The 22,514-nt window shown below is 48.8% G+C and overlaps 9 protein-coding genes across 10 annotated transcripts; 5 read left to right on the forward strand and 4 right to left on the reverse strand.

The window, feature by feature from the left end:
• Positions 1-178: 178 nt before the first annotated feature.
• On the reverse strand, positions 179-2,060 carry FOIG_13066 (uncharacterized protein). The gene is made up of 2 exons (XM_031214107.1): positions 1,559-2,060; positions 179-1,420 (listed from the first exon to the last, which is right to left on the reverse strand). The coding sequence occupies exon 2, from the start codon at positions 1,393-1,395 to the stop codon at positions 301-303; it is 1,095 nt and encodes a 364-aa protein (XP_031056255.1). The 5' UTR covers positions 1,396-1,420; positions 1,559-2,060; the 3' UTR covers positions 179-300.
• A 681-nt stretch (positions 2,061-2,741) lies between these two features.
• FOIG_13067 (uncharacterized protein) lies at positions 2,742-3,509 on the forward strand (the record flags this gene model as incomplete). The annotated part of the gene is made up of 1 exon (XM_031214108.1): positions 2,742-3,509. Exon 1 carries the CDS (start codon positions 2,946-2,948, stop codon positions 3,507-3,509), a length of 564 nt encoding a protein of 187 aa, XP_031056256.1. The 5' UTR covers positions 2,742-2,945.
• Positions 3,510-4,923: 1,414 nt separating this feature from the next.
• On the forward strand, positions 4,924-5,226 carry FOIG_13068 (uncharacterized protein; the record flags this gene model as incomplete). The annotated part of the gene is made up of 2 exons (XM_031214109.1): positions 4,924-4,982; positions 5,010-5,226. 2 exons carry the CDS (start codon positions 4,924-4,926, stop codon positions 5,224-5,226), a joined length of 276 nt encoding a protein of 91 aa, XP_031056257.1.
• A 2,559-nt stretch (positions 5,227-7,785) lies between these two features.
• On the forward strand, positions 7,786-11,018 carry FOIG_13069 (uncharacterized protein). Of its 2 annotated transcripts, XM_031214111.1 has the most exons (4): positions 7,786-8,682; positions 8,745-9,192; positions 9,243-10,239; positions 10,309-11,018. In XM_031214111.1, the coding sequence occupies exons 1-3, from the start codon at positions 8,028-8,030 to the stop codon at positions 9,943-9,945; spliced, it is 1,806 nt and encodes a 601-aa protein (XP_031056259.1). In that variant the 5' UTR covers positions 7,786-8,027; the 3' UTR covers positions 9,946-10,239; positions 10,309-11,018. The 2 variants fall into 2 exon arrangements, with proteins under 2 accessions (XP_031056259.1, XP_031056258.1); XM_031214110.1 differs by having other exon boundaries at positions 9,243-11,018.
• Positions 11,019-11,280: 262 nt separating this feature from the next.
• FOIG_13070 (uncharacterized protein) lies at positions 11,281-12,891 on the reverse strand (the record flags this gene model as incomplete). The annotated part of the gene is made up of 3 exons (XM_031214112.1): positions 11,281-11,432; positions 11,482-11,745; positions 11,799-12,891. 3 exons carry the CDS (start codon positions 12,889-12,891, stop codon positions 11,281-11,283), a joined length of 1,509 nt encoding a protein of 502 aa, XP_031056260.1.
• Positions 12,892-15,295: 2,404 nt separating this feature from the next.
• FOIG_13071 (uncharacterized protein) lies at positions 15,296-19,218 on the forward strand (the record flags this gene model as incomplete). The annotated part of the gene is made up of 3 exons (XM_031214113.1): positions 15,296-16,786; positions 16,836-18,748; positions 18,799-19,218. The coding sequence occupies 3 exons, from the start codon at positions 15,296-15,298 to the stop codon at positions 18,980-18,982; spliced, it is 3,588 nt and encodes a 1,195-aa protein (XP_031056261.1). The 3' UTR covers positions 18,983-19,218.
• Positions 19,219-19,384: 166 nt separating this feature from the next.
• Positions 19,385-19,672, reverse strand: FOIG_13072 (uncharacterized protein; the record flags this gene model as incomplete). The annotated part of the gene is made up of 1 exon (XM_031214114.1): positions 19,385-19,672. The coding sequence occupies one exon, from the start codon at positions 19,670-19,672 to the stop codon at positions 19,385-19,387; it is 288 nt and encodes a 95-aa protein (XP_031056262.1).
• Positions 19,673-19,742: 70 nt separating this feature from the next.
• FOIG_13073 (uncharacterized protein) lies at positions 19,743-20,411 on the reverse strand (the record flags this gene model as incomplete). Its single annotated transcript, XM_031214115.1, has 2 exons — positions 19,743-20,126; positions 20,196-20,411. 2 exons carry the CDS (start codon positions 20,409-20,411, stop codon positions 19,743-19,745), a joined length of 600 nt encoding a protein of 199 aa, XP_031056263.1.
• A 1,116-nt stretch (positions 20,412-21,527) lies between these two features.
• FOIG_13074 (uncharacterized protein) lies at positions 21,528-22,415 on the forward strand (the record flags this gene model as incomplete). Its single annotated transcript, XM_031214116.1, has 1 exon — positions 21,528-22,415. One exon carries the CDS (start codon positions 21,528-21,530, stop codon positions 22,413-22,415), a length of 888 nt encoding a protein of 295 aa, XP_031056264.1.
• Positions 22,416-22,514: the final 99 nt, after the last annotated feature.

The raw sequence follows: 22,514 nt of genomic DNA on the forward strand, positions 1-22,514 counted from the left end.
ATGCAAGTGAAGCAATGTCGCTTAACTCAATACGAAGCAATTATTTTAGACGTTGTAAAGTACTTTCTATGGCTTAATATAGAGTGGCTATTGTGGCTCGCACTCTCCATGTCGGTGCTGCCAATGCATCCTGACCCGCTTCCATACCTTGAACCCAAAACTCCAATTTCATCCATCATCCATCGGAATCTGAGGCCTTAAACTCCAAAAGCAAGTGTTCTTCCCATCCTGTTAAGTTTTCCCATACCCCAACTCCATTCTTGATGAATCCCCTTCCTCCCTCGTCTCGTATTGATCAACCTATCCAAATCTAAAGATCTGCCCATTGTTGCTGGACTCGCGAGGGAATTCGTAGTAGTATGTGGGCGGTTGACGATTCATCGGCTGCAGCGGAACGATCTCAGCAGCCTGAGGTTGGATCTGCTGATGGTGAATGTTGCTGGCGTGTCTGAGCTGATTGACACCACGAACTCTTCCGGAGACGTCGGCAAGCGCTCGATCGTGTTCCAGGAGTGACATGTTGTGTTCTTGAAGCAGCCGAACTTGTTCCTTGAGCCCCTCGGACTGTTCTTTCATGGCTCCCATAGCTTCTTCCATTGATGCAAGGATCGTCTGGAGAGGAATTTCGCTGTCTGTCTGCGTTCCTTGGTCTCGGAGGACGGTTCGTTGCTGTGAGGCGTGAAGTTCTGCGAGTCTGTTGATCTCAGCGGTGACATATGCCTGGTCCACATGCATGTTTGCTCGTTTGTTCGCAGGCTGAGCTGGGTCTACGGGAGCAGTTCGTTTCAGGGTACCGCCGATACCAGTCTCAATCGATGGAAAAACGTTACTGTTTCCCTGCCCAGGCCTTGCTCCTCCAGGAGCCTCTTGCAATCTTTGAGAAACGCTTCCAGGCTCAGTCTTGATTCGAGGAGCTTGCTGAGGTGTCTTTGGCTCAGCTGGAATGGGAGTTGAAGAAAGGGGATCTTGTTTCTTGAGCTGTTCCTCTGCCCATTCCTTAAGGCCGCGCCTTTTAACCTCGTCCATGAACTTGAGATTAATTGGCTCGAAGGATGCATGCACTGCCAGTACAGCAAGTAACCACTCCAGCTCAGGTCGAGCACTCAAGGCAGAGACTCTGCTCCAGTGCTGGAAGGTACTATAGAGCTGAGTATTTGCCCAACCCTTTCGAAGATTGTTCTTCTCAATCTGCTGAACGACGCCTCTATACAGGACGGGATGGTTCTTGGTGTCGGGATGAATTTCAGCGATGGCGGCTTCCTGTCTCTCACGAATAGCCTTGGTGTCATCTTTGGGGATCCCTGGATTTCTGTACTTGGCTTTCTTTGCAGGGGGTGTCTCGACATGATCAGTCGCATTGTCAGTGACTGACTCTGATCTAGGAGACACGGTCATGGTGATGTTGGTGTTGGATAGGTGACTGGAAGATGTCAGGCTTGGATGAAGTAGTGTGAGCTTGTTGCTACTGAAGTTCTGGCCCATGAGAGTATGTATGATTGATGATGTTGTGAGAAGGAAAGGAAGAAGAAGAGAAAGGATAGAATGGCGGAATTTATACCTTAAAGCCAGGAGGGCATGAGTGATTCAATGCGACCTGTTGATGGATCGAGAATCCTAAAGGCGGCGAAGCATTTTACGAGTGAAAAGAAAAGGGTAGAAAAGTTGAGGAGGAGATAAGAGGATATCATCCAAGTCTCTAACAAAGAAGTAGATGAAGAGAGCAGAGGGAGAGGTTACCTGATGTGTGGCCGAGTCAAAAAGTTGTGGTATTTTTCACTCAAAAAATGAAAAAGCCAGAGGTTTCCTGTGATGGAATTTCCTTTGATGCCTCGAATTCGGTTGCATTTTGCACTCAAGCGGGATTCTCTGATGTGCTCGAGTGGGCTTCTTGTGCCCCAGTTGCGGCTCTGTTGGTGTTGCTAGGCGTCACCAAATCGAGGAGCCCCTCCAAGCGGCATCAGAGCCACAATCGCTTGGCCGGGCCGCCACCACCTGCTCAAAGATTTTAATAATTTACCTAAGACTCATCCTAAAGATCATAAACTATGCAACGTGATTTACTGATCTTAGGATGCTTCGATCCACATGAGGGCCCTTTAAGCCGGCAGAATTTGGGATGGATCGTGCCAAGAGCTGCATGACCTGATATATCAGAAACATACCATGTCAGCTTCCTGCATCGCCAATCATGCTTTACACTCAATCATGTTATATAAATATTGGCTACCTATCTAGTATTCATATAGTGCCACAAGTGGTGCAAGGATATTGTAGATCGTGGGGTTGGGCGTTGAGTCCTGGGGTATAAAAGGGAGGGTCACTCTTGGCTGCACGCAGGAACATATCAAGATATCTTCTTCATTTGCCTGCACTATACTCATCTGGCCCTGATCAGACAAGAGACTGAATATCTACTTCACCATTATCGGCCTTTTTGTTCGAGTTCCCTCTTTGTGGCAGACGCCAGTTGCCCTACTCGGCACACAAGCATAGCGCTGCTGAAGCACCTGCACTGCCAGGCAAAATCATTACCATGGTTCGAGCAATACAAGTTATGCCATCTGCAGGGCGGCGGATGCCTGGAAACAAGTCCAGAGAAATTTACCCCTCTCCACTTCAAAATTACTTCCAAACAGCACACTCTGCCTTCGTGACCACATCGCGAGAGTTCGTGAGTATCCCCTTTCATGGTTTTATATCTAGTCAAGCTCTGCTAAACTCTATATTCTTCGTCTATAAAGGTCACAGTTCTTGAATCCTCTTCAGCATCTTTTCCCCCTTCTTCTTCCACTGCTTCTCCCACCTCACCTGCTCACTCCTCACGCAATAACAAACATACACAAGAACAGACCAAACCCTATCATTTTCAAATCTCTTTGCTCGACAGAGTCTTTTGTTTCTATCCTACACTTCTACTTCATATATTACATCTTCTTACCTTCAAGATGGTTCGTACCTTGTACATGAGCCACCGCCACCCCTTGACCGTGGAGATGTTCGAAACGAACGACTATCTTCGTTTTGATCTCGAACATCCCCAACAGGCTGTGATTGTACCGACAAAATACAACAGCCGTATTCGTATGGAGAGAGATGTCGAGGAAATTGTTGCTAAAATGAAAGAAAGCCGCGAGCGTTTCGGGGTCATGGGGAGAGACAGGATTCTTAACCACGGACAAGTCAGATCCACCATTGCTACCGCCACCTACATCGTTGAGTCCATGAACGTCATCGTCAAACGGTATTATTTTGACAGAGAGGAGGGTCTTCGTGTGAAGAAGCAGCGTGAGTACGCTGCGATACAGGATGCTGGCATATCCAAGCCTTTCAAGCATGCCGCAATCGCCCTCCGGTACAATATGGACCTCCGAGAGAAGTGGTTCGCATTCAAGGTGGCCCAACGTGGCCGCCAGATGGAGGATGGTCTCGAGAAACTCAAGCGCTACAGCGCCGAGGCCCTATTCGTTTCTAATGGAAACGAACCCCATTGGGGACCAACCCTTGCCTAAGGGCTCTCTTCTGCTTGAAGATATCGACACAGACGCCAGTTTATCTATGGCCTAGAGCCCACTAGAAAATTTGTTCGCTGGAAGATATCCAGCTTGGAGTAAGTCTCATCGTGTCTGTTGCCTCTCTTTTCATGCTTATTCCTTCCAGGGACCCCACTCGCAGAGATCTGTTGAGAATGAACATTTTGGAGCATATCGATCAGGGAGTACGTCGATGGACTTCGTACTGTATACCATAGGCGTTTTATGATAGACCCATGGATTTTAATGACATGAAGGGATCGGTACGGGATCGCACATTAATGGTTATTTTGGAGTTGCTATATGTTTATTTGTGGTTTTATCTCAGGGGAAACAACGTTACCAGTAGTTTTGGTTGCTACGGCACTGGTACGACTACCCATTACGAATTACGATTTACGGAATATTCATCAGGACATGAGAAATGCAATGAAGGGCATCGATGTTAATACACAGAACATCGCATTTATTCACTTGAAGTGCCTACTTGTTTGTGACTGTTCTGCTTCTACTTGATCATGATGGCTGTGACAGCGTAGTGCTTCTGTTCGCTGGTATTCCATGCTGGCAACAAAGACACTTTGCTGTAGTGTGCCGGCCTCTGTACCTCCTGATGTGACTCATAGTGCTACGGTGGATAACTCAAGAATCGCGATCGCAGTCCTCATCAAAGCTCAATTAATGCAGAGACTGAAGACTTGGCCAGTGGTGGTACGCAAGACATGCTCATCAGTGAGTCAGGAGTGTCATCTATAGACTTTCCACAGGATGCAAACATATTGACTCTCAAACTAAGCGCATGCAGCTTGAAGATCAAAGTTATCACGTACTGAACCTTCCTTGTCCCTCATAACCAATGGTTTCCACCGTCGTGGCGATTTTGTCTTGTAAGCCCCTTCCGTGTTGTAAGTGCGAAGTATATCGATGTTATGGTGTTTCCAAGAACGATAAGGTTTCGCAACGGTAGCATAAGCTTCTATTGTTGTTCATGCCAGATTGGGAGACTCGCGTCGTGGTGATTCGTTGTTTTGGCAGCCCCGTGCAACAGTTCGTAAAGTTTAAGTTGACTAGGTCGATTAGGGTTTCGAGCTTGACGTCCTGTGACTCGACCAGCCTCGAGGCTATTATTAGGAGTAGATCTTGGAGCTTAAAGACGTATTGGTTTACGAGCATTTGGGTGGCAATCGTGGAGCAAGGTCGGTTTGGGGTGCCTGTGGCCCGAGTTTGTCTTGGGCCCTGTCGCTTGGTTAGTCAGGGTTCTGTAGCTTCTGGGGTGTCTTTGAAAGGTCTTGCTTGATGAACCTGGTGAATCTACACGCAACCACTGGTGGACACGATCGAGTTGAGACGCTGGTAGATCTGCGGTCATTCAGGGTTTGCCAGATAGCTAACCATGGGTTGGAGATCCAAGGAACTGGAGCGGCCTTTCAAGGGGGTAGCGGTCGAGCACATGTATGCTGTTTGAAAGATACTGACTAGACTGATGGTTGTATGGAGCGCTGGTCTTGCGTCCTGCAACTCCCAGTATGACCGCCGAAGTTGGGTGCTTCAGGGGCTCTGGTGCATACTTACAGCAACTTTGCAGGTGGCGGCCGAGCGCTTGGGCAGCAACTGGAGAATCTTGAGTCGACTTGAGTATATAAGACGTCTCAAGCTTGCCTCGAGGCTTTGTAGGCCCGCTCGCCGCGGTTCGTGAATTCAGGAGTTCGTGGGCAGCGCTTACGGGACGATGAGTGATGAGGGACAAGTAGCAAGCTCAACGTCAATGACAACAACTCGGAATTTCGAGATGGTATAGCTCTCTATATCCAAGAAAGGGTGTGTTTTCAAGGGCAATTGGGTGGGAGTGCGGTCGAAGGGCGGTACCGTAGTCAAACTTGAGCGTTAGCGGCGGAAAGCAAGGCTAGTACGTCTGGTCACTTCCTGTAGTCATTCCTATCGTTAGCTTTGCTGGCGGCAAACTTCAATGGCATCTAGAAGTCTTAGCTGTCAAGGTCTAGGCCAACCTTCAAGTCGATCATATGTGCTCGGAGTCCTGGGATCTTGGTGCCGGCGTTTTGGTTGGGGGGACTACAGCTAGAAGATCCTGGCCGACGCTACCACGATGGCGGTCACAATGCATGATTTTTGCGTTTACTTTGGCTCATGGAAGTTACAGAGCCAAGAAATGGTTCCGCCAGCTCCCTGGTATCACAGCTACAGCCAGCTGGACTTGGCGGACAGACTCAGGATCAGTGAGTCTTACCATTGAGAGCTCAATTTGAGTTCAGACGACACAAAACATTTGAGGAGCTTTGTTTGCGTGAATTCTTGTTGGCTGAGGCTGCAATTCGAGGAGAACTGAGTAGCATCGTCTGGAGATTGGCTGGAGGGTCGGATCTCCTGCGTACTTCGATCGTATGAATACGGAACCAGGGGGAACTGCTTTGAATAGCTTGAACCACTTCATGAGGCTGAAATCTGAACCACAAGCTGATCGGAGATGCTGAAGGGCTTCATGCTTCGTGATGCTCATGCGAGAGGAAGACGATGATGAAAAAGGGGCGTTGAGGAAAACAAGGGGGGGAGGGGGTTTATAGTCGCGGAAGGGAAGATAGTAGCGTGTCTTGACGCTTCGGGTTTGCTGATGGAGAGCAAGAAGCTGTCTCAATTCGTTTGGAGCGCTGCTACCTTGATCAGCATGACTTTGTGGGATATTTCAGGGGTCAGGTGCCATGTCTCATGGGCGCCAGTTAGTCCTTGACGCAATAGAAGGTACGGAGGGTCTTCGGTTCGTTCTTGTGCTCTTACAGTCGGGTCTGAGGCTATTGACCTACTGGATTTCGGGCAGGTCCTGGGCGGGGAGTGGTCGAGCGGTTACAGAGTTCCTGGCCTCGCAATAGACAGCGGTGCTTGCACTTAGTTCTTGCCACCACTGCAATGTAAAGCACTATGTGATTACCAAAATGAGCGTCAACTGGGACTGCGAGGTTTGCTGTGACGTACTCTGTAGTGGTAGCGTGGGGAGAACATGAAAGGGCACTACCCTCAGTTGTTGACGCCCAGTCGTGCTGGGCCTTTAAAATTGACTGGACTGTGTATTTTGGTGTTGGCATATTACAGGTTTGGAGGGGCAATAATTTTGGAAGGATGGTTGCTTTGGTATTGGCGAGTGTCTACCTATGCTGCATCATTGCGCGGGAAAATAATTCTGGCCCATTGCATTGACACTGCACAATATTTTCGGACTGAACGGCACAACAACGCAGCTACTTGTTCAAATCACGATATGACGAACAACCATTTTCACTATTGGTGAACACAGTTGAAATTCTTTGGGAAATTGTGAACAGCCCCAAAAGATGTGTTCGTCTCGGCTCGTTCCTTTCGAAACCTGACGATGGAGGCGATACTCGTGTGCAACTCAATGATGCCCTTCTTACCTTCTTCTCTGCTAATAGCCCAGCATCATGTTCAGGAGCCACCTAACCTCGCAAAACTTCCCCCGTCGTATGATCCGAGACACAGAAGAGATTCGAAAGCCGCACACGACGAACCGAGTGAACCAAGCATCCTTTAATCCCCAAGCCCTACACACTAGTCGTTGATACCATTGAGATGACACTACAAGACCGAAAAAATCGAACGAGAATTGCCAAGCACCGAGCTGCGCATCGGAATAGGGGTATGTCGAAAAGCGCGAGTTTTCACTCCAACGTTACATTTGATCCAGTTCCGTCCCCTCTCGACATGGCATCAACTTACGTGTGAAAACGAACCTTTGGTCATTGTCAGAATAGAGGAAAGGATTTCAGCAGTTGTTATCGGGCAACTGTATACCCCTTTACCGCGAGAGCCTGCGTAACCTGTTTTCATTGCAAGTTCGCCGAACCGAATGACTCAACAGGCAAAATCCAATGAAACTTTTACGTGAGGTTATCCGGGAATAAATAGTCTCTGTCACTGGTTCGTTGCAGTTGGTCATCAAGCGGCAGTTATTTCCGAGCAGTCGGAACGATCCATTGAAAAAGGCAACTTCCGCCCTATCAGGCCATGACTAGATCTTTTCTTATCTGTTTTTCTAGATTATCAGGTAGTATTCTAGATCTTATGAGACTACCGGCATGCGGTAGTGTCAAAGATGGTGTCTGACGAGTTGGGGAGATGGTCGAAAAGTTGCAAAATAACTGCCATATCCGGTCTAGTCCCCAATCCCCGCCCGGGTCCGGCCACAGGTGAGACGCGAGGATCGTTCAGCAACAACTAGAAACTTAGACTGTACAATAAGATATTCTTTCCAAATATTGCCTACTACAGAACGCAATTGCCTGCAATCATCATTCGATTTAATCTCGATCTGTAATTGTGGCTCTTGCTTCTACGCCGCACTCCCAGAAGCGGAAGTCTGCCTCACTCTTATACGTTGATCGGCTGAACCCTTGTCCTGGCCTTTCATTCCTACCTGCACTGTTGACTGACTGACTTTCTTTTTCCCTACGTATATACGCGGAGTACCCCATGGCTCCAGGAAGTAAAAAGAAGGGGAAAAAAGTACCTTCTGGACCTGTTGCCGACAAGCCTTGTCATAACTGTCGACGTCGAAGACTTCGCTGTGATCGTCAACTCCCCCACTGCGCAAAGTGCGACGCAAAAGGCGTTGAGTGCCTGGGCTATTCTCAGATCTTTCAGTGGACGGGTGCTGTTGCTTCAAGGGGAAGACTGGCTGGTCAGCAGTCCAGCGCTGCCTTGTACTCCCCGGCACGTCCTTCTACTGCCCGCTCAAGAGCGTCGTTATCTTCTGTTTCTTCCCTCTCTTCAAACTCACCTGCATCTTCTTCCTCCGCCTCATCCGTCGCTTCGCCATCCGTTCCTTCATCTTCACCCGCCTTTATTGCTCCGAGCCTTTCTCAAGTCGAGGAAGTTACAGAAACGTCAGAAGCCGAGTCTGGATCGGAAATAGACCTGTTCAATGACATCGTTAACAACGTTGACGATGAGAACGATGATGAAGATGATGCTGCGACCCCCCTAGCGAGTGGTGATACACAACTCGTCTGTGCCACCATCCACAACCAGAACCATCCCCTGGCATCGGAAACATCGACTCCGTGGGTGCTCGTCGATCCTCTGTACCAAGACATTACGAGCAACCACAGACAGTATCTCGCTTATTGTAAGCTTCCCAAGACTTCATTGGTTAGAGAAACAAGAGACATGGCTGACAAGCATAACCAGTTGATGCGCGGCTCAGTCGAGATTTTGTAGCCTACGACGTGCCCGACAACCCCTTTCGAAACCTACTCAAATTTACTCAGGCCCACCCTCTGCTACGTCAGGTCATCATCGCCGCCTCGGCAACGCACATGTACAACCGCTCTCGCCCGTGGCTGTCCTCGGACTCGCTAGAAAGAGGTCTTGGCCCGAGAAATCTGCTCATGGATGCTCTCGAGGCTAAGCATCAGGTATTACGCATGTTGCCGTCTGCGCTGCAGAGTATTGAGTCTATTGGGGGTGACATTGTCCTGGCGGCGATTCTGTTCCTGATCAATGTAGAGCTGATAGAGTCTGGTAAACATAACTGGAAGGCTCACTTTGATGGCGCTGGGAAGATCATGAAGTTGCTCGGGCCTGTTTCTGATGTGGATGAGAGCTTGAGGGACTACATCGTATCTGACTGCTTCATGTGCGTGATCTTTATACCTGTCGCCACCTCCTATTGCTAACATTTGCCAGATATTACATTCTGGAGTCAACGTTTCGACCAACAGATTCGGGATCACACTCATATTTTGAATCATGTCAAGCGCTACAGATACTCGGCAAAACAACGAACAGCTACTACTGCTGCCCACCGGAACTCCTCGAAATTATGCTAATAGCAGCTCGACTTTCCAACACAAAACCGGACGACGTGGTCTCGGCTGACATGGTCACTGCCGCTGGAGCAGCATTACTAGACCGTGCTAGGAATTTCGACGTTATACCGTGGGCGCAAGATATCGACCTCAGCACCATCCCCTCCACCGAACAAGACCCAGTGTTAAGTCGTTTTCGAGTCGCAACATCCCATCGCCTCGCCATCTGTCTCTACATCCTCCATGCGATACCCGCCGTGGGAGCTTGGGTCGGTGAAGATCTCGCAGACACGATATTTGCCGAACTACATCAAGTGCTGAGCATTATTCCCGACGACGATACGAACTTCAAGGCTACGACATGGGTTACGTTTGTGTTTGGTGCGTGTGCCAGGACACCAGAGATGAAGGACTGGGTTACTGTTCAGATCAAGAAGCTTATGCTTGAGTCACCTTGGGGGTTCTTGTATGCAGCGAGAGATGCCCTGCAGATGTTATGGAGCGTTCAGGCTGAGGGAATGCCGATGACGAGCTGGGTGCAGACGTTGAGGGATCTACATATGGACTTTTTGATTGTCTGAAGACGGGGCATTCGTCAACAGCACGGTTAGGTAAGAACTCGAAGCCCTGATCAGCAAGGGGTTTGGAAAGCCACTGGAAGCCCTCGTTCTCCGATATTTAACACATCTTTGACGTTTTCCACGATTTGGGTCTGGCGTTCATTGTGCTTCTTCAACTGGGTATACAAAGGTGGACGCCAACAGGGGCGGCTTAGGATCCAGGAGTATGTTTGGTATGGGGCTCAGCAGACTGAGCACTGGACGATTATCTACGGCGCTATGATCTATGATTTACAAGTCTGCCATTGTATTGGCGTACGCTTCCAAAAGAACATGATTCCTTTGAAACTGTTTGTACTGACAAGTGACGTTCATGTCTACCAGCCCCTTACTCCCTTGACAGCACCTTTTGCAGTCGATAAGCACCCAATGCTTTTCTCAGCCCCAACAAGGCCTATCAAAACCCCACCCATTGCAAGACGTCTATTTTTCGGAACTCCGGGGCTTAGTAACCACGGTCAGCTCGTGGTTGTACACTCCCCTCGACCGAGTATGTCGCACAGTCCCCACCTTGATTGCCCCTGACTGACGGCTTTCGGAGAACATGTGCCCCGGAGAGATGGGCTGAAACAACTGTGCCAGGTGTTTCTTTGTTGGGGGCACGCCTTTGTAGTTTCGGGCGGTCACATTGTTGTGCAGATGGGCAGACGTCGAATGGCTTCCGGTACCCGCTGGTGATGGCACGAGGGTTTAATATGAAGATTAAGGTTATTGGATTTGTTGGGATGATATGTTTGCGCCGGAGATTGAGTATTGAAGGAAACGGGGTGATAGGATGGAAGATTTTGCAACCGTCCTTCAGGTAAGAGACGAGGAGAGTCTTATCCGTCCTGTCTTATTGCTTTAGGATGGCGAGGTTTGGTCAAGCTGAATGTGTTTCTGGATTATTCGAGGCCAAAAGTCCGAACAATTCATCTATGAATGCTCTCCAATGGCCAACACTCAGTCTCCGTGTGCAGCTGACAGAGGCATCATAGATGAATGATAAGGTGGTGAGTAATACTATATGAAGTTTGACGCTGGGTCTACCAGGTCCCATATCTAGATAGTCAAAAGCTTTGGATTTATTTGTGAAAGGCTCATTTCCATAAAGATATCCCCTATAGAATAAAACATTTACTCCCCTCTGATATCTCGTATCGTTTACGCCAGTGCATTGACCCGTTACTTAGTTCTCATACCATATTATAACGCCATCATAGCAATAGCAACCTGAACCAGCCCCCATTATCTGCCAGACATTCGCCCAAAATTCATCAAACACATACAAATAAAACAGAAACATAAACACCATTTTTACCTCTTGGCTGCCACTCGGCAGCCGTTCTTCGAACACAACGCTAGAGCATACAACTCCATCCACTCCTCATCATCCCTCGACTGGAGTTCACTATAAGCCTGCGCCATCCTCGCGACCACGTAATGCGTTTCCAGAAGAGCGTACTGTTCTATAATCCCACGTTAGCATTGTACAACCCATATTCTCCCAAGACTTACGACCAATACACGCGCGAGCACCGCCGTTGAAGGGCAAATATCCCCAGCCAGGTCTCAGATCCTTCCACCTATCAGGGGCAAACTCTTCGGCCTTGGGCCCGAAAACATCTTCGTTACGATGCATGGCGTATACGTTGTAGAACATGGCTGTTCCTTTGGAGACGAAGAGCGGTGACTTTCCGTCGATGCCGCCGCCCCGGGGGATGGTGGTGTCTCGCACTGCGACGCGGGCGTTGGTGGGGATGACAGGATGCAGCCTCAACGCTATTGGGATGTGAGAAACGGTTTAGGGCTGAAATGCGGAAGGGTGGGCTTACATTCGTTGACGCACCATTTTAGGTAGGTCATGTCTTTGAGTTGGCTTGCAGTAGGGGGCTCTTGACCAGCAACACTTAGAACCTCGTCTCGGAGCTTTGCATAGATCTCAGGCTTCTTGGCCAGGAAGAAGAATAGATTACCGAGAAGACATGATGTAGTGTCCCGACTTGCAAGAAGGATGTGTAGGATATGATGACTGAGCCCCGTTCTGTCATCTACTACATCCATCATCTCTGCCAGGAAACTGCTGCCTGGGCCATCCTCGGACTTATTCAGGGACTCTTGAATGAAAGCATCGAGATACTCGTACACCCTCTTTTTCGCCCTCTTAGCTGCAAAGTTGAATTTGAGGGAGTGGAGTGGACCAAGCTGCATTTGTTGGATGATCTCTTCGGAGCAAACCATGTAGTCATCGACAAACTGCTGTTCCCGAGTGTGATCTGCATTTTGGATAAGCAAATTGGTCGAGTGTCCCATGATGAATTCCGTAGAGACATCCATGGTAAGAGCCAGGAAAAGAGGCTGGAGATCAACTTCAGAGCCATCGGTAGGGACATGCTGGAGGAAAGATTGGAAGTTTCGTTCGAGAGTGTCTAGAAAGGGAGCGGGATTGTCTTTCCTGAAACTTTGTCTCAGTAAAGCCCGGGCATGCTTCCAAGGATGGCCTGATAAAACGAAGATGCCTTGGCCAAAGATATGACCAATGACTGAAGTTCGAAATTCGGGAAGCTCAAAGTCATGATATGCAGTGGCAAGTATTTGTTTGATGTTTCGTGGATCGCAAGTGTAGACGCATTGCCAAGACCACCTCTTCTCGATGTAAGTAGTACCCATCTCCTTGAAGGCTTGCCAGGTACTGTCGAGATATCGTTCAGGGGATTTCTCAAAGAAGACCTTATAGAGGAAATCGAAACCAATAATGGGATCTTTCACGGCCACCTTGCTTGTAGCTTCTTTACAGCCTTGAGCTTGTGCAAGTCTCCATCTTCGAAGATATGTCTCAAGTATACGAAGAGGAACAGGAAGAAAGAGAAGAACGATAGTGGCAAGCAAATGCTGCTCTAGAAACTTGATCAATAATAGACTGAACATGATGAAAGAGGCTGAAGTTGACAGTCTCAGGGGAATGCTAGTCGGATTGATAGAAGTGGAAGGAGGCTTGGGCAGCCACGTCCAAAGGGGGATCCGAGAGGTAAAAGTACAGCAAAAGAACCTAGTAAAAGCCCTCAAATTATCCCGGAGCTTTTGGATCAATGTCCCAGATCTAGAGCACAAGAAGTAAAAGGGACATACAATGCGTACGCCCCCATTTATTGAAGCTGACCATGCGGATTGCATCCCGAGCATTGTATTGTATTGTATTGTATTGTATTGTACTGTTTTGGTTGGGCTGCTCCTCGTCGTGCAGTTCCAGGCGCCACGATATAATCCCATTATTCTAAAAACAGAGCTCGTAGCAACCCTGGAGCCTGTTCATTACGACGATGTACTCTCTGAGAGCGTTTATTGGAGCTGTTGGCTCTCCAATCAAGCCGTCTATTTAGAACAAGGCTTAGAATAGGATCCCTAGTATACGCTGCCCCCACAACATACAGACGTGTGCTGTCTGCTGTCGCTGTCACTAACAATACCACCTGCAGTGCGACGGAAAGCAAGAAAATCGAATCATGGATCTCTATCTTTCTATCATTATCCTCCAAGTAGCATCGGGACCTGGCGTAGATCGAAGGGGGATAGGATACTCAGGCTTGTATCAGGAGAGCAACCCACATACCGGCTGTGCTGGTAATTCCTTGGTCGGTTGATATCATCAGCTGAGAATATTGCATTCTCCGTCCTGAGAGGTCAGCGCCACTGGTGACACGAATGATGACGGGTTCTATCTTGGTCAGGGGTATAAGAGGAACCCGGGAACTGACAGCGGTGCATGAGCATGAGCACTAAGCATGAACACACTTAGGCAAGGCAAGATTTCAGATGCGGCACAGAGCGAGACAGCGTAATGTATCTCGCCATGAGACATTGACAATTTACAGGAGCTTTGCAGAAGTTGTACCATGTCAAGATACACTTGAAGATTTAGGCCCGAATACCTCGGCACAGTATATACTATCCATGCTGATATGCAGATTGAGGCTTTTGGGACATAAAGACCTGCCTAATTCTATGTCTACCTTGTTAAAGAGATGGATCACACCACCAGAGACCACACAGAAGAAACTAGTCGAGGTTACAGAATAGTAATATCCTCTGTCTTGATATGTCTCGCCCATCAATGTCTTAGTTTGAGGACTGAATCTTGTCTTGGCTGCCGCTAGTAACCCGCAATGTTTTAGTCTGTCTTGTGGAGATGCCATCGTGTTTAACTACTGTATGTCATTGTCATAAATATCTTTTTAGGCGAGGCGAAGGCGGCTCGGGACGGGACACTCGGAGGTTGACCGTTTTCTTCCAAGGGTCTCCCCTGAAAAGAGTGAGGCTTTAAAGGTCACTTGTCAGTACTGAAGGTTCACAAGGGTATGGGCGCATACAGGTGGAAAATAACATGGAGGAATTGGGCCCCAGGATTTGGGTCTGATAAGAGTCAGGATTCGTGATATGTCAATATCAGATTGAAACGATTGGAAACATGAAGAATTGATGTTCCGGCTGACAACAAGGCAGAACCGCCTTACGGCAGATTACGGCGAACATCCTGTTTCTCAAACGTCCGCATTAGTGCTATTGTCTCAGATATAATGTCTGAGTTCGTACTTGTCGAAGCACGCACACACCCACGCCCCGTGCTCAAAGATCCTGCAACCTGAAAGGTCATGGACAAGACAACACCAGCAGCAAGACCAGAAGCAGACCAGAAGCAAGACCCCGGGAGAGCTGATGTCGTGCTCCCAGACGATAATACATGCGGTTCCGTCGTTGGCTCACAGGGCGAGTGGCTGTAGACCCGAGATAGTGATTGGACCGGGAGCGCCATCTGTGCTACTGTTATGAGCTCTCTCCGACGTGTACAGTGTCAGCCGGGTTCGGGCGGACCAAGCTGTCGGATCCTTCTATTTTCTGCTGTGGTTTGTTGTATGTTGAGGTTGCATTGAACTCTTTCCAAATGATCTTACATGGTTAACGAGTCAAGCCAGTATTGTAGTGCAGTGTTGGTGGTGCCTAGTGAGTAGTGTTGGTCGTTAGTGTCAAAATAGGTAGATGCTGTACACTCTGAGGTCCGCCTGCTTTTTGGATTCCAGCAGGCAAGTTCTAGGGATCGTATTTAACCCTGCAATATTCCCTTCATGGCCCTTTGCTTTATGCTGATCATCTTTGGTTGGTCTCTGTACCACTTACATGCGTGTTCAATATTCGTTTTTTGATTCAGCCTCTTTTTCCTCCTGCCTTCTCTTCCCCTTCCCTCCCCTTCACACTCTTTGCTTTTTCTTTACCTAAACACCATACTACACTACCTATACTACCTTACCTACACTTCACCTCGTGGCCCACCCACACTATGGAGCCAATTGTCTCACACGATGGTAACTCGATCGACGCCCCAAACAACGACTCTGCTATTTCTGAAGTATTTGGTCATCCTATTCTCGACTTGCATCTTACGCTTTGGGATCTTTTCCAAGGTGCTTCCCATTCGAGCCCAGACGCAGATGCTATTGTCTCGCTTTGGCAACCACACAATCACCTGTCAAACGACCAACACCAAGCACCCAGTGGCACTAACGAGCCATATCTAAGATGGAGCTATTCGCAGCTGAAAGACAAGGCAGAACGACTCGCCGAATCCCTGGAAAAGTTGGGTTGTCGAGAGGGTATGCGACTAGCCGTCGTTCTTGGCAACTGTGCTGAATGGGGTCTCTTCTTCTGGGCAGCGGCCAAGATTCGCATGGCTTTTGTGCCTCTTGATGCAACCGTTCCTCTAGATGCAAAGAAGACGATACTATCCGTCAAGCCACAGGTGTTGGTGGCACAAGATGCAGACGGCGCAAAGGCTCTCGACCTTTCTGACGCCCAGATTTCACAGCCCAGTATATGTATACTGTGTGCAGGGAGCGACCTCGATAGCTGGCTCAAGCTGTCTGATCTTCTGAAGCCTACAGAGCAACTAGACTCGGCACACACGATCACAGATAGTGTTGACTACAACCAAGACGAAGACCCAGCCCTAATCATCTTCACAAGCGGAACAACGGGCGACCCCAAAGGATGTTGGCACACGAACCGCAATCTCATCTCCCAGTGCTGCGACTTTGACCCCGAAGTCAACGCCATGGGACCGTTGAGATGGCTTATCCACACGCCCGTCTCGCACGTCTTCGCCATCAACAACGCTCTTCGCGCATGGCGCTGGAGTGGCACTGCTGTGTTTCCCTCCAAGTCTTTCAACGTGGATGCCACTCTCAAGGCCCTTGTGCAAGAGCAGTGTTCCATCATGTCAGCCACACCCACCCTCGTCAAAGCCCTCATGACACATCCCGGCTTTCCCAGTGCAGATCAACTCGATCTTCGTATTGTCACCATCGGCGGTACGTCCATCGGCGCTGAAGACATTCGACTATGTCGCGAAGGCTTGGGTGCCCAGATGGCCATTCAAGTCTTTGGCATGAGTGAGGGCGCTCCCATCATCACCTGGCAGCGATATGACCCTGATCTGGTAGACGGCTGGCATCCTGGTGTTGGCAAGGTTCTTCCAGGGGCGGCAGTGAGGATCTGCCGGCCCGAAACACGGGAAATACTACCTCGATCGGAGATCGGAGAATTGCACATTGGCGGGACATCTGTCATTACGAAATATTTCAACAGGGGTGCTGATGGGTCCATGTACACTGATGAAACGGGCAACTGGTTAGCCACTGGAGACCAAGCCAGGATCGACGAAAAGGGCGTCGTGTATATCCTTGGCCGATACAAGGATTTGATTATTCGTGGCGGAGAGAACATTTACCCTATCAACATCGAGCGGGAACTCCAGCAACTCGATGGCTTGCAGGTAGGTTGAACATAAATCCATGCATTCCCTGTAACTAACTCTCCAACAGGTTCAAGTCATCGGAGTGCCGGACGATCTGGCTGGTCAAGTCCCCGTTGCTATCGTCGTTTTACCCGAAGACATGACTAAAGCGCAAGTCATGGAAAAGGCAAGGAAAGCCGACCAACGCTATGCCCTCGACAGCGTTTACACACTACAAGAGCTCCAACTAGAGAGGCTTCCATTGACAACTCTCGGCAAAGTCAAGAAACAACAGCTCAAGGCGCGAGTGTTGGAGCATCGACAAGCGAACAGCGCAACCAAGACTCAACTCAGCAACGGAGCTTCGCCACCACCCTTCGTCGACAAGTTGCTTGGCATCTGTGAGCAACTAACTGGTACTCGGCCCTCGGTAACGGAGAGTTTCAAGTATCTCGCCGACAGCATTACTTTGCTGCGTTACTGTGATCATGTTCTTCGTATCTGTGGCCAAAGACTCTACCTGCAAGACTTCATCGAGAACGATACTATCGAGAAGCAAGCGCATCTTCTATTGTCTCGAAAGCTACAACAAGCTCGCCTTGTCATTACCCCAGAAGTCCCCAAGTATAATCCGCCCTCGTCCAAACAACAAGCTCGAACCTACACCTCCAGCTCTGGGTTTACAAGTACCCCTGCCGAAGAGAAGGACACGTTCTTTTTTGCCAAACGAGCGGTAGTACGTGCAGGCTTCTCCCCTTTCGACATCGAAGACGTGCTACCGATAAGACACTCGCTCCATCGGACGGCGATTGGGTCACGACCGCAGTCCTACCACAACCGCATGGTGTTTCGCGTCTGCAACGTTGCGCAGCATCAGATTCTGCGCGCTCTTCAAAAGGCGCTGGACTCGAGACCGATGCTCAGGACTATTGTGTTCCCTGCCTCGAATCGTGTTCCGTTCCACGCTGTTCTTGTAACCAGTCCTGCACTAGTTGATCAGCTTGTTCACGAGGTCGAGGTTGACTCTGAGGATGATGCGTGGAACATCTTCAGAGATGATTCTTCACAGGCTCATTCGTCGCCTTTTATGTTTCAAACTGATGTTGTAAGAACCATGTCAGATGGTCAGCTGTTTCTGAGTTTCACGTTCAATCACTCTGTTATTGATGCGCTTTCGATTACTCAATGGTACCACGAGCTCGACCACTGGATTCAAGACATCAACACCGATATCCCAGCCTTGACCCCATTTCGATTATTCTCCGACCTTTTCACGCAGTATGAAGACAGCGAGCCTGCGCGAAAGAACATCGTATTCCATACACGCAAACTTCGCGGCATCTCTCGCTTCAACGGCGCCTTGTGGCCACCTCAGAAGGCCTCTGGCCTGTTGATTGCAAACGACGAAGGCTCGCCACTTGCAAAAGAGCGTCGCCAGGTTCGTGATAAAGTCTGGAATGGCAAATGGGATTCTCGCGCACACGAGCTCCAATACCCACGTTCTGGTCGAGCCCTTGCATTGTCGGGTCTCACAAAACTACAGGATGAGCACAACATTCATCCGTCACTGTTCACCAAAAGTGCCATAGTACTGTTCAATGTTCTCCAGACTGGTTCATCCCATGCACTGCTCAATGTCTGGGAGAGCGCACGCTCTTGGCCTTTCATTCCCACGTGGATGGACAAGCTTCTTCCGCCAGCAATGAGTATTGACGGCCCTACCGTTCAGTGGGTGCTGAACATGACTGAAGTCGCCCGTAGCGAGACTGTGCTCGAGTTCCTCCAGCGCATGTTGGCTGAGAGTGAAGAGACAAAAGAACACGAACATGTTCCCTGGAACAAGGTTGTTCAAAACCTCAGTGACGAGGGGCCAGCTGCAGTCGATGCATCATTCAGACAGTCTTTCGTCTGGGATGTTTCCCTAGCCATGAGTCTTGCAAAAGGACCTCAATCCCATTTCACTTCTCTCGAGCCCATTGCTCGCTATGACTGGCCTGACTGGTGAGCCCAAGCCTTTCTAAATGTGGACCTACAACTAACACGTTGGATAGTGGATTTTTCTGGAACGCGTTTATGATCGATTCAATCAACCTGTATTTTATTGCTTCTTGGGACACGGCGCAAATGAACGACAAGGAAGTCGAAGGGCACTGCGATGCTTTGTCCGATGTAATGAGAAAACTGTGCGATGAAGGTAACTGGGACAAGAAGTTGAGCGATATGTTTCGACTATGAGTAATGATGGGATCACAGATGGGAATAGGAAGGCGTTGTCCGGGATATGGCATTGAGCGTGATGCTTCGACTATATGGGAGTTATGACAGGTATCATGATGGGGTCGCGGCAGAATATTGGGAGGCGTTGTCAATGTCTTTGTTGTCATTCATTTCCTAATCGTTTACATTTGAAGCCCAATTTCATGTCAATTTGTTCTATCCAGGCACCAAAGGGCAAGCCCCTTAAACACCAATCCTATACATGTCTAGACCTGATCAAGGAAAGCATACCTCAGCAACTACCGTGTTTCTTATTACACAAAACAGCCATTCAATTCTCTCAACCTTTACAGTCCTGACTCAGAGAAGTATTCTCCGAACTCGTAGAGTTCCGTTTCCAGTATGAAGGGTGTAGAGGACTCACTCCCCGGTTCGGATCAGCCTGAACGTTGTCAATTTTCTGAGGCACGCAGCCGTGGTGAGTGGTTCAGGTACCGTTTCGGGAGCCCAGAGGTCGCATTCCTCCCGATGTATTTGAGTCCCATCTTTCTTGCTAAAAGCCACAGCATCACTGACGATACCCATGACTGCAAGGACGATAGAGGAGCGAAAGTTCCCATGACAAAGGGCATAAATCCACTCAGCTTTAAGCTCATCAGCAGTGTTATAGTCCTTCTTGGGGATAAACCTCTTGATCTCATCGTCCATGAGAGCAATAGCTATGTGGATAATTCCGCAGTCTGCTGCTGGACTTGCTAGGCTCAGTTGAGGTTCGAATTCATTGTAGACATGCGAGAGAAAAGTTGACAAGGCGGAGAAGACCAGCCAAATCTCGAAATTTGAATCCTTGATCCTCAGAGCGTCCCTTTTCGTCTTTTCTGATAGTCAAGTGACGTGTCCAGAGCTTGTCCTTGTTGTTGGGGCGCTTTATGGGAATTATACACCCGCATAGCATCTTGGGTAACTTGCCACACGTCCCCATATCGGTTTGAAGACGAAGTTCCAGAGCACGAAGACGGCGACTGAGTGCTTGTAGATGGCTTTCTGCGAGAACTGGGTGATACTCTGGTCGAAGCTGGGGAAGCATGCGATCAACAACGACATCAAGCACGAGGTCAACTGCAGGTCTCAGAACTTCAACATCAGAAGTGACACTGTTCGGCTGTATTCGAAGCATAAGATCCCAAAACAACTGGGTTTAAATCCAAAGATCTTCATATCGAGCTTTGACATCGTCCATCTTTTCACACTGATCATGAGGCTTCTCTGGGAACTGCGGTCCTGGGACGTTGAAGTCTCGAGAAAAGTAGCCTGCGATCTGTGAGCGAAACTCTCTAACACTGAGCAGTTGTAGGCCTTCAGGGCCACCGAACATACCCGCTGAACTGGTAATCCTCGATTCGACTAGCTGTCTGAGGCTTTGGCTTACTGCTTCCTGGGTTTCCATATTTCGCTCAGAGCTCTGCGCCGGCTGGAGTGATTGTTCTCCTGGGTGTCTAAGATCTGGACTAAAATAACCAGCATCAGCTGAGCAAGGCTTGGATATATCAGGCAGTCTAGAGTTCTCAGGGGAGCCAAACATAACTCGTGAACTCTCGATTCTCGAATCGATGGATTCTGTGAGGTATACTCCCAGTCTTCAAACTAGGACGAGATCCCGACGCACTAGGAGTGCCTCCCCAAGAGCTAAGTCTAGAGTTCATTTGGAATCAGGCTTGTTAGAAGCTAAAGGTGATGGTTTCGGAGGGTGTTGGGAGAGGGGATGGTTGAGAAGTTCAGACGGAATGGACTCGTCAAGACTTCTGTAAACTTAGACTTTCTGGGAGTGCTTGGCTTGGTGGACTTTGGAGACTGGCGAATCAACCCTTCACTCATTTTTTAAGGAATTTGGGTTGGGTTAAAGTCCTTCTAGGCAACATGTGGTAGGAAAGGGGGAAGTGTAGGAAGTGTAGGAAAGGTTATGGCGTTATATAGCCAAAGAGTGAGAATTAGCCTTGCAATCCTACATAAACCTATGAAAGTGAATTTTGAGTGTTTCGGGCTGGGCAAAGACTCATGACCTCGGATATGATCATCAGTTTAGCATCCTGACTTGTCCAGGTGAACCCGACCCTGCATCAAAGAACATCAACCACATCAATATTTCTACCATACGTTCATGCATAAATCATCTTCACAGCTGAACTAGTTTCATGTTCCTAGGACATGTCTGATCCTTTAACTTAATCCTCAAAGAGCAGTAGCCCATCTATTGAACAAGAAGCAAATTCACCACACCCTCTTCATGTTCAGATCCTTTGTTCAAAGACCCTCCCGCTCACACTCCCGCTGTTCCCATTCTTCACGAAACCGGGGTTGTATAAGAATCTTCAGCCCGCCAACCTAAAGTATCTTGGTGCTTCATTCACACCAACAACTTCTACAACAGGGGTGAAGTTTTTGTTTGCTTGTGGGCCTCCCATTCACGACCACTGCCTCTATCACGCCTATCTGAATTCCAACAAGCCTCCAAAAACTTCTTCTCTATACTCTCTCAAAACTATTCAGTATTTCCATCGCCAGTATGAGTCATCCCAGTGGTCGCGAGCACTACCACGAGCCTCTTCCCCTACGTTCAGGCACCCGGCCATACCGTGCCCTACTCTTCTCGCAGCGTCCTCGCAACAACAGGCCTGAGCCCATTGATCTCGGTTCAGACTCCAACTTCGACGACTTCGTAAGCCCTGTTATTTTTGTATCACCTCCGGGTCCTACCACTGCAGAGATACAAGCAGAGATTAACGTAGAGTTCGGCGCTCTGATAGGAAACAGCGAGCAGCCTCGGGGAGAAGAGTTCCTACAACAGAGGGCTCGCCTGCGTCCTGTCCCAAAGATTGAGCGTCCTTCGGTTAATATCCTTGAACCTCCTTCTCGGGAATCTAGGGCACTTTTATCTTCAAGCTGTGGAATACTGCCGTCTGAGGGTAGCTCATCACCGACTTCAAAATATCATACTCCGGCTCGAGTTCGAAAAAGCTTTCCTAGAACGCTAGACATTGGAATGTCAAATCCATTTGAAGAACCTCCCTATGGAAGCAGCTCATCATCGTCTCAGTCCAGTTCAGTGTCTTCATCAGACAGCGACAGTTCCGTTCTATATATGCGCCCGACAGAGCGCATTCCCCTTCTCCCACCCACTCCCAGATCACCAAATGTTGATGCCGTAAGGCCATTTGATACGCTGCAACCTATAGCTCGACATCCCTACAGACGCAGTTCGTACTTGAATGACCGGTACGGTTATTCGGCTGCAGAGGAGCACAGGCCATTCGAGGAAGACACCAGGGAGACATGGGGTGGTACATGTCTCGACTGTTTGTGCTTCAGTGTCTTGTTTGTGTTATTTATTTTCGTTATCTTTTCGTATGCTTGCATCGTGCTTTTGCTCTTCCGCAACTGGTCACGTACATAGCGAGCAGGGGATCATGAGTTTAGAATTTGGAGTTGGGTTGGGCAGGTATGTGCATAGCAAAATGGGCATAATACATCGAAATTGCGTGGCGTTTGGTAT

This window comes from Fusarium odoratissimum (genome assembly GCF_000260195.1).
Source record: "Fusarium odoratissimum NRRL 54006 unplaced genomic scaffold supercont1.30, whole genome shotgun sequence".
NCBI lineage: Eukaryota > Fungi > Ascomycota > Sordariomycetes > Hypocreales > Nectriaceae > Fusarium > Fusarium odoratissimum.